The sequence below is a fragment of the Octodon degus genome, unplaced genomic scaffold, assembly GCF_000260255.1.
Source record: "Octodon degus isolate 3935 unplaced genomic scaffold, OctDeg1.0 scaffold00166, whole genome shotgun sequence".
NCBI lineage: Eukaryota > Metazoa > Chordata > Mammalia > Rodentia > Octodontidae > Octodon > Octodon degus.
The window spans coordinates 4,710,966-4,720,792 of record NW_004524742.1 but is presented as its reverse complement, the minus strand read 5'-3'; the positions used below and the strand labels follow the sequence as shown (position 1 = coordinate 4,720,792).

Sequence of the window (9,827 nt, the reverse complement as noted above, 5' to 3'; positions counted from 1 at the left end):
AGTTCAGAACAGCACATCTGTTGCTTCCATTCAGTTTTGCTGGTAATTCTTAAATTGAACTCTTGACCATAAGTACTCAGGATCATACACAGTGGACACTGCCAGCTCTGCTATTACTTTTATACCTGATTTCTGTAGCTCACATAATAAAACACTACCTTTCCAGTGAGTTCTTGCATCTATCCAGAGAGTTTGTACCAATAATTATCATGCACACAAAGATGCCTACATGAACATCTTTAGGATGTGTCAATGATAAACACCTTGGAGAGGATTTAAAATCATGACAAGCTGAAGGAGAACAGTGTCTTACATGTATGTAGGGATGTCAAGGCCTGTGCTGGCCTCTGATCTCTTCTGTGTGTCTCCTTTTCTTGTTCCTCTAAGCTGGGTGTGATGGTGCAGACTGTAGTCCCAGCCAAGAGGGAGGCTGAAGAGGGATTGTGAGTTTGGGGCTATCCTGGCCCACATTCAGAGATACTACCTCAGAACAAACAATCAAAGAAGCAAAATAAACAAAAAGAAAGAAAAAGAAAGAAAGAAAGAAAGAAAGAAAGAAAGAAAGGAGAAAACAAAATGGTAGCGCATGTGAATATATATTCAATATTTAAGAATTCTGTCTCTTGGCAAGGTGGCTTTTGGAAAAAGAAGCAGTATTATTCCTATTTGAAATTATATAAACTCTGAGCCCTCCTGACATCTCTGTGTCGACCAGATGTTGACTTGGGTTTTTTTAGCTGTCATCTTATCATTACTACTTTTATTTGTCTCCCTCAAGGAATTCATAATTCAAAATTTCTGTTCATTCAGATTGTACTTTTATGTATCTTTCTAACTAGATAGAAAAAAATCTGAGATTAATTCATTGAAGATAACAATGGCTAATAGATGGTTATTCTGTTACCAATTCCAGAGGGATTTATTTTAAGCAAGGAAGACTAGAAGGTAACAAATACATGAATTTAAGAAATAAAGTACTATAATACAGAATTTTATGCCTCATGTCCCTGTGTGTAAATTTTATCCATTTCTGCGCCCCTCAAATCATAAGAGTAAACAGCTCTCTTCCCTGAATTGGGGACATTTCAAGCTCCTCTCTGGTGAATCATTAAAAACCCACGTAGCGCAGAAGCATTTTCTTCATCACTGAACTTGGCTGCAAAGAGGCGAGTGAGTAGAGAAAGAAAAACGATACAAAAATCAAACCAAAACCAAACCTTGCAGAACTTGGCTGAATGTCCTCCTGAGTTACTCATTCAAATTTTAAACTTTTAAATTTCACTTTAACTTTATGTTAGTGGCCTTTCTTTCATTCTGCTCTTTAAGTTGAAAAGATAATGAATCTCAAATCTCAGAAGGTGCTTTGTGGGGGGTATGAAGGCTTTCCAAAATAATATTGTGAACATAAGTTATTTGGACAGTTATGCTTTCTAAGGACCTCGCAGTCACTTCCTCCGGATTTTTGGGAAGTTTGATGGCTCTCTTTGACCGAGGATTGTAAACTCTGATCTAGCCTGCAGGGTGAATCCCCATAGGGGAGAGAGAACAGCCCCTGGCTCTCAGGCTCTCAGTTGTAGGAAGGCTCCACCTAGCGCAGAGTGAGATGGGAGTAGGGAGCAGAGAGGAGAGTGGAGCTGGCTGTGGGCCGATGACTTGAGTTGCTTGAAGTTAGCCAGACAGGAAGGACAAGCTGTGGTGATACTTTGATTTAAATTGGTATATGATTTATACACTCTGTTAGAACAGCTGCTTTCTTCCCCTATTCCTCTAACAGGCTGGTTCATTGCTGGAGATGACTGTCAGCTGCCTTCTCTGCATAGTCACCGTCACATGCCTCACCGCTGGAGCCTGGGAAGCCTGACCACAGACCAGCATCTCCAAGGCATGAATAATTAGGTAGGCATAATGGAAGGCACTCATTGCACCCTGCAGTTGCGTAAACCCATTACAGAACTCTGCTACATCAGCTTCTGTCTTCCAAAGGGGGAAGTCAGAGGATTTTCATACAAGGGCACCGTAATTCTAGACAGATCCAATAAAGGTTTTCATAACTGCTACCAAGTCAGGGAGGGGTCAGACACTGTCAGCCTCAGTCAGCAGCAGAACGAACTTCCAGGCGACATATTTTTCAAGCAGACTCCCACGAAAGACATTCTAACTGAGCTATACAAACTCTCAGCAGAGAGGGAGCGATTGCTGGCCAATCTGCGGAGCTCGGACCACATCCTAGGCATTTCCATGGGGAACGAGGAGGGGAAGCTGCTGGAGCTGTCTGTGAGACTGGCGCCTGAGGACAGCTGCTCCCACGGCGCTGGGGATCTGTGGAGGGAGCCCTCTGTGGGCCCGCTCAATAAGAGGAGTGCCCACGGGAGCAGAAAGCCCCGGAGGCTTGGCGGAAGGAGAGAGAGCTTTGATGTGCCGAAGCGAACAAGAAGGAAAGGGCGTGGAGGCCAGGAATCCACTCCTCAGATGGGGAAGGGCCAGATCTGTTCCAGCCATTGCCTTCCTCCTTCAGGAGTCCCGCTTAACCATCGGCTTCTAGAGGAAAGGGGAAACTTGGCTCCACATGGGGTGCTTACATGTTCCCTGCAGAGGAGAGAAAGCTGCCCCACAGAGATCCCCTGGACACCGGGTGCAGACCTGGGCTCTGCGAACTCTGGGATGGTCTCAGAGCAACCTGCCCTTGGAAGAGGCACACCATCCGCTCACAGTCATTCCACAGAAGCAGGAGGCGATGGTGTCCCAGATGCACCCAGCAGGCCTCACGGGCTGGAGCATCCACAGACAGGTTTGCCTGAAAGTCAGGAGGATGCTAAGAAGCATCCAGAAGCACAGAGGGCTGGCCTGGGAAAATTGGCTGAGCAGACCTGCAGGAGAAAACCTGTTTCCAGAGTGGTGGCCAAAGTCCAGGATCTGTCCACTCAGGTGCAAAGAGTAGTTAACATGCCTCCTGAGGTTGAGGAAGAAATTGCTGCTTACCAAGAGGTCAAAGTTGAATTTATTCCCAAAGTGGACCTGCTCACCCTCCCAGGAACGAAGGCTGAGGCTCATAGCTCTGGGCCGCAGGGCAAGGAGCAGCAAGGGGCCAGGCCACTGCAGCCGCTGGCCGGAGAAATCACCTCTGTTTCTAGGTTACCAGCCAGTGCTGACGGGGCTGTGAACAAGGTCCTCCTGAAGGTGATTGAGAGTGAGAAGTTGGATGAAGCCACCAAAGGGAAGAGGCTGGGTGTCCCCCTCAACACCGGGGCCACCCATGACCTCCCAGAAACCAGAAGTAAGAGGAGAGCTGGGGTACCCCAGAGGGGCCACAAAACCTTGTTTCCAGATCCACCCTGCACTGCAGATCCTGGCTCCTCACAATGCAGAGGTGATGAGAGGATGCAGTCGCCCCCACTCCCAGCAGCTCCTGGCCTGGGGTTTAATAATTCATCCCAGCAGCCACCACACAAGCAGCTGCCACCTGCTCCCTCACCTCTCCATCCAAGGTGTCCCAGCCCTCAACAGCACCACAGGGTCCTCCTGCTCCCTCCACTGCCTGGAGAGACAGAAGCGGCTCTTAATGACTCTCCTGGTAGACAGAGTGATATCTTCTCAGAGCCCTCCTTTTCTGACACATTGGAGCCACCATCTTCTGAAAGGGTCACGGAGACCGAAGGAGCCAGCCCAGCCTCCATCAGCGCAGGCCAACCTCGGCTGGTACCTGGGGAGACTCTGGAAAGGAGCTTGGGGCCAGGGAAGACCCCAGCTCAGCCTCAGCAGCAGGCGTCTCCAGGTCAGTGCTTGTTTAAGATGCTTGGCTCTGTCTTTGGGTGCAGTGTGAGTGTTTGTCTTCAGAGGCTGGGCAGTGAACATTGGAATGGAAGTAACTGACCTGTTAGCGCATCCAGTAACAAGAAAAGTAGTGGTTGTGCAGGGCAGTATGGAGATGGTAGGAGGTATAGCTGTTTCTGGAAGAAATACTTCATAAATGTTTTCTGGTTTATTTATTTATCCATTTATTTTGGCATATTCTAAAGTTGCTGCCATGGTTGCTTAGCACAGGGAGTAAGGAGACAGGAGCTGCAGGGAGAAGTAGCTGCAGGTCCCTGCTTCTGGCCATTTTCCTGGCTCCTTGACTTAAACTTTCCTGTATGTGCTGCTGGAATCATTGTAGCGATTCTCCAAGCAGAATCCCCAAAGTTCACTGTGTTTTTACTCTTGTCTGCAGTCACAGGTTCTTGTTTGTTTTATTTTCCTTTGTAAGTGCTATTTGTTTTTGGTACTGGGAATTAAACTCAGGACCTTGTGTTTGCCAGACAGGTGCTAGGCAGCTGAGTTATATCCCTGGCCCATAAGTGCCATTATTTTATAGCAAAATATATTTTTACCATAAGTAATTCAGTTTAATTTAAAGAAAGTTGGGTCAGATTTTGGTTTTTCTCTGTTTTCTGTTTAGTTCCCTGAAGTAAGTATGAAGTCAGTATCTATTCTAAAGTTAGATTTCACTTAAAGGGTTGCTACTGTGGGTGGGGCAACATTATTTCTTATGGAAAAATGATAAGGAGTCTATCTCCCTCATATGTTTGTGGAATTTAAAATTTTACATGAAACTAATTTTTGTAAGTTCAAAAAGGAGTACCAAGCCTATATCCACTGTATTTTTAAGCCATCATGGCCAGGTGCTTAGGGTTTTGTCTGCCATTGTGTAGGGAATGTTCCTGTTCAGCAGTCCTGTAACAGCAGATGGCCAACGTCTGCCTAGGGAATGGTTTGTAATGTGATATATGGTCTCTTACAGGTTAGAGAAGATTCATATGTAACTTTTGAGATAAAAATTATCTGTAGAGGAGGCAGGAGTTTTAAAAGCTTTCTGTGCACTTAGAATAAGTTTCTCTAAAGCCTAATTTTCCAATGAGTGGCTCTCTTAAAATACGGTAAATAGTTCTCACCTTACTTTATAATCAGTCTTAGTTTGGTCAGACTTGCTATTTTCATAATGTAAATAATCTACCTGTCTCACTGGCAAACTCCTAAAATTGTAGATTTTATGTCATAGATCACAAAGCCTTAGTGAAGATAATACTTCCTCGCTATCGGCTCTGGAAACTTAGAAAACTTTGGCAGAAAGCTCTGCAGAGTTAAGGCCCAGTCCTTTCTACTTATTTCAGTTTGAGATGGGGTCTCCTAGGGTCACTAAATTGCGAAGGCTGAACTCAAACATGTGATCCCCCTTCCACAGCCTCTCAAACTGCTATGATCAAAGGCATACAATACTGTGCGCAGCTCCAAGGGTTCTTGTAGAAATCCTACCAAATTCTAGGATTGTGTGTGCCCCTCATCCCAAAATTGTGCATTAAATCCATTAATATATAATAAATTTTTCTTCCTTGACCTACAATTATTTCATTGTCCTGTCCTCTATAAAATATTGTAAAAGCTCTGTCTTATGCTCAATTACTTGTGAGCCCACAAAGATATTCATTTTCTGCTGATAAATAACCATGAACCCAGTGGAGCTTGAGCTCAGTGAATAGCCACCCTTTCCTTTGGCCCACTGTACAATTATTAATTAGTATTCCCTGTACTTTTGGGGCCCAAACTTCATTGGAACATTTAGGAGTAGTTTCACGAGCCAGTCTTTAAAATCAGAAGGAGGGCTGCAAGGAAAGCCAAAGTTCTGACCCTAGCCTTCCAAGGTCAATTCAGACTCAGGACATATGAGAACTTGTACTATAACATCATGTAACTCAGTTGTATCCCAAATTTTCTGATCAAGGAGATTATGGGGCCAAAGAGGAAAGTGATCAATGATGTAGAGTGTGCCTAAGGAGAGTCACATAAAGAGAAAACATTCTCTCAGACTTTCACAGAGAGCAAATTGGCCAAGCAATGGCCATGACTCATTCACATGGCTGACACTGACAAAGGTTCTACAAACTGAGGTACAGGGTCTCAGGATAAATCTTGAGGGGATTTCACTGACCTTATCAGATACAAAAGCTACAATTCTTGTTACATAGATCTTGCTTTATTTTGATCTTAACCATCCAGCAGAAAAGTATAAAAATGAAGTATAAAAAGTAAAGCCATGCTATTATGTTGAGCTGTAGGGGACTCAGGACAACAACTTCTGACATTGCCAGTCAAGTGGAAGACCCAATACTATTATGGACTACTGGACTATTTTGGAATATTTTGCTGAGTTCACACACCTATAATATTTAAATGATGGAACTAAACAAAAAAAGTGGATACAGATGAATGACCATTTTGTATCTGTGTATTCAAAGTGGTTAGGATAGAAATATAGCTACATTCTCTTAATTCAATGAATAGAGGGATTTGTTCTAATAGTGTTTGTAAATAGGATATTATGTCTGCATCTTGTACAACAAATAACCACTAGGAAGACAGTATACAATGTGTTAATTATTGAAACTGTCCTACCAATTTGATTTGAAACTGTCTCATTGCTATTTGTTTCTCAATAAAATTATGGAAAATATAAAATCAGAGGGATTCCCTGACTGAGAGCCTTTTTGTACTTCTCCGCGAGCAAAAGAAGAGGTTGGGAAGGGGAGGGGTGGCCCTTGCCTTCCCACTCTGGTCTTACGCTGGGCCCTTTCTCTAGGACACCCACACACTATCCCTCTTTGGCCTTTTTCTAAAAGCCACTGAAGAAAGAGGAAGCTTTGCAGATGAGATCTTTGATCTGTAGTATGTGCTCTCATTTCCCTTTCACTCTTTCCTCCTGTCACCATGAATGCTTTCCATACTAGACACTTCAGTCCCTTTCTGTAGCTGGTGATATCAGGCAGGGAGAATCTCCTGCTTCTAGCTGCCTTTGTCCCTCCTTCAGTTCTCCTCCCATTCAATACCAAGCGACATTGGAAACCAGTGATGGTGAACTTATTAGAGATTGAGCACTGAAGCTGCAACTCCAAACCCATTTGTTTATCAGAGTTCTTCTAATACTGCAATTAAACCTGAGGGCTGTAAACTCAGTTTCCAAACTGAAAGAAAACTCAGACATTAACATCTTTTGTCTTAAAAGAAAACACAATGACAGAGTTTTTGATGAACCAGATTTTTATTGGAAGGTAAAATTTTTCTTTCGGTGTGCTGGAACTGTTTGGCTGGTGTGCTATTAGAGAGGGCCGTGTGTGCCCGCTGTGCCACAGGGTCCCCACCTCTGCCTCAGTCACTAGCAGCCCCCAGGGAGTGTAGCTCTTTTACCATCATGGCAGAGTGGCCCTTTATCTGAACCCAACTCCCACTTTTCTCTCAAGTTAACTATTAAACAGATTAAGTTTATGGCCCACAGACATTTATTTCCTGTGGAAATAATACCTAGGTATTTCACTGAAGTAATGTGAGTAAGACTGTTGAAAGCTCTCATTAATTGATCAAGTAAGAGATTAACTCTGGCAAAAGTAAGCACCCATTTCTGGTTGGAAGCTTCTAATGTTACAGACAAATAGTAATTTCCAGGAAAAAGTGAAATCTACCTTTCCTCCTCAGAAGACTAGACAGACATCATTACCATCTGTGCAGGAAATAGTGGGAAGGTATGAAAGTTATTAATCCATACCCAAATCAACATTTGCTTTATAATTTTCTTACCTCCTCTATCCACAAAACACACAGAGAAATTTCTTATCTGGTAGCAGAATGATCAAACAGTTTACTCTATTAGATGGTGACTAACCAGAGTTTTCTTCCATGATTCTTCCCACAAAACTGGTTTTATCATATCTTGGTGACAAGGATGGTTATAGCATATCCCCAAACCTTTGTGAAAGATTATATGTACTCCAAATTTAAGTAATGCTAATTGTGCTAACCTGTATAGTAGTGTCCTTGGGGTGGGGTGTGAGGATTCCTTTGTGGTTGGCTTGCCTTCATTTACCTTTGATCTAAAATGAACCCTTTTCTTGCTACAAGAGTCACATGAAAGTTGGCTCGCCATACTCAGGAAATGCCCGGAATCCTATGATCTCTTTCCTTTGATGGAAGTCATTCAAGGGATAATGGAAGCACAGGCCTCAGGCATTGTTCTCCAACTGAGAATCATTTGATCAATTCTTGGGCTCATCAAAAAACTTAACTAATGCCAACTGATTAAGGATTGAGAGGCAGGCACGTAACAGATTTTATTGTATCTTGCGCTCTTGGCAAAGCTTTGATTTATACCTGTGCACACACTATGGGGAATGGGGAGTAGATGTAAATTCTTCCCTTGTAAACATTGACAGAGGCAATACTCACAAATTTAAAGAACCTTTGCACTATTGATGGATATATGCAGCTATTTAAATTACTTCATAAAGTATGTTGTACATTGAAGCATGTCTTTAATAATTAAGTGGGGGAACGGGGTTCAAAAATTGCATATCCTATATTATCCCCAGAGTATAAAACAAAATATAAAAATTAAATGGGCAGGAGCCATCAGTGTGCCATAATTGAAACTATATAAAACTATGACTTAGTCATCTCACTTTTAGGAGTTTGGGTTACGTGAATATGTGTACCAGTAAGAATACGTGCATATGGATGTTAAGAAAATTGAATGTTCATCACTAGCGAAATAGTTAGATAAATTATAGTAAATTTATGCTCAGTAATATCATGAGGTTGTCTGAGTTATTTATCTAGACTTGTATGCATCATTGTAAATTAATATATAGAATTCTTCTAATTTTTATGAAGCAAATGCCACTTCTGTCACAGTATGAAATACATACGTTTGATGTAGGTTTGCATATCATGGAGACAGCTGTTGAAGAGGATTGGCTAGGCTGTTAACAGTCCTTACTGAAGGGAAAAATGGGAATGAATTGAAGGGAATGAATGCAGAAGCACTGGGGGAGAGCATTCACTTTTTTATGTCACCAAATATTTTGACCTTGTTTCTCTGGACATGATGAATATGTCATTTTCATAGTTTTAGAGTGCTTATATGTACAGATGTTCAGGGTAAAGGTAGAATTATAACTAAGCCACACTTTTCTATATTTTCTTTGTGATTTTTAATGAGGCAAGAAACTCAGCATTGTGAATGTGAATTGTCATGGAGGGAAGTGTAGGTTGCTCTCTGCCCCAAAAGGAATATATCAGTAGTAGGCTTAGCTGAAGATAGAACAAAATCGAGGCACCCAAAAGAAGAAGGCGATCCAGAATAGTTTCTGAATTTAAAAGTCCTGACCGACACCCCGAGGCCTGGAGGAGCAGGGAAGAAGTGATCACTGGAACTCAGAGAGGACAGGTGAAGGGAGAGGACCCTTAGGCAGGAACAGAGGAGCAGTGAGGCAACTTCAAGTAGAAATGTCCTGGCCGGCCTCCCCTGTGACCTTCTACCTATGTCTCTTCTAACTGACCCAAGTAGAAGGCTGAAGGTGAGGGAGCCAACATGCTGGCTGTCGTCTGTGAGCCCAGCCTTCCAGGGCCCGCATCAGGTGAAGAAGGTAGAGAGGTGATCTGGAGGGCGGGCGGGAGACTCGATAATTAGATGACCTAGGCCCTGCCTGTCATTCCCTTTGAGGGAATTAATTCAGTAGAATGTTCTGTCTGTGAGTAGTTGGTGAGAGACCGAGCAGGAGCAAGTGATGGAGCAGGGCAGCCAGCGGCCTGCACCCCCACCCCCAGGTTATGAGTGGCTGAGTGGGGAAAGGCAAGTGGTATTTTGATGAACAACAGAATAAAGGAAAATGTGTGTTAGTGAAACATAAGTTTTGTTACAGAACTTATGTTTGTCTTGCTACTAAATGAATATTGTAGTATTTCATTTGTTTTTCTTGTGACTTTCTATCCCCAGATTAAATTAGATTGACTGTCATTTCTATTTT

The 9,827-nt window shown here is 42.9% G+C and overlaps 1 protein-coding gene across 1 annotated transcript; it reads left to right on the top strand.

The window, feature by feature from the left end:
* Positions 1-906: 906 nt before the first annotated feature.
* Positions 907-3,870, top strand: LOC111813143 (formin-1-like). The gene has a single exon (XM_023703236.1). The coding sequence runs from the start codon at positions 1,906-1,908 to the stop codon at positions 3,868-3,870; it is 1,965 nt and encodes a 654-aa protein (XP_023559004.1). The 5' UTR covers positions 907-1,905.
* Positions 3,871-9,827: the final 5,957 nt, after the last annotated feature.

Bases quoted from the DNA above. Each gene is read 5' to 3' on its own strand.
- LOC111813143 (XM_023703236.1), top strand. From the start codon at position 1,906: ATGGAAGGCACTCATTGCACCCTGCAGTTGCGTAAACCCATTACAGAA.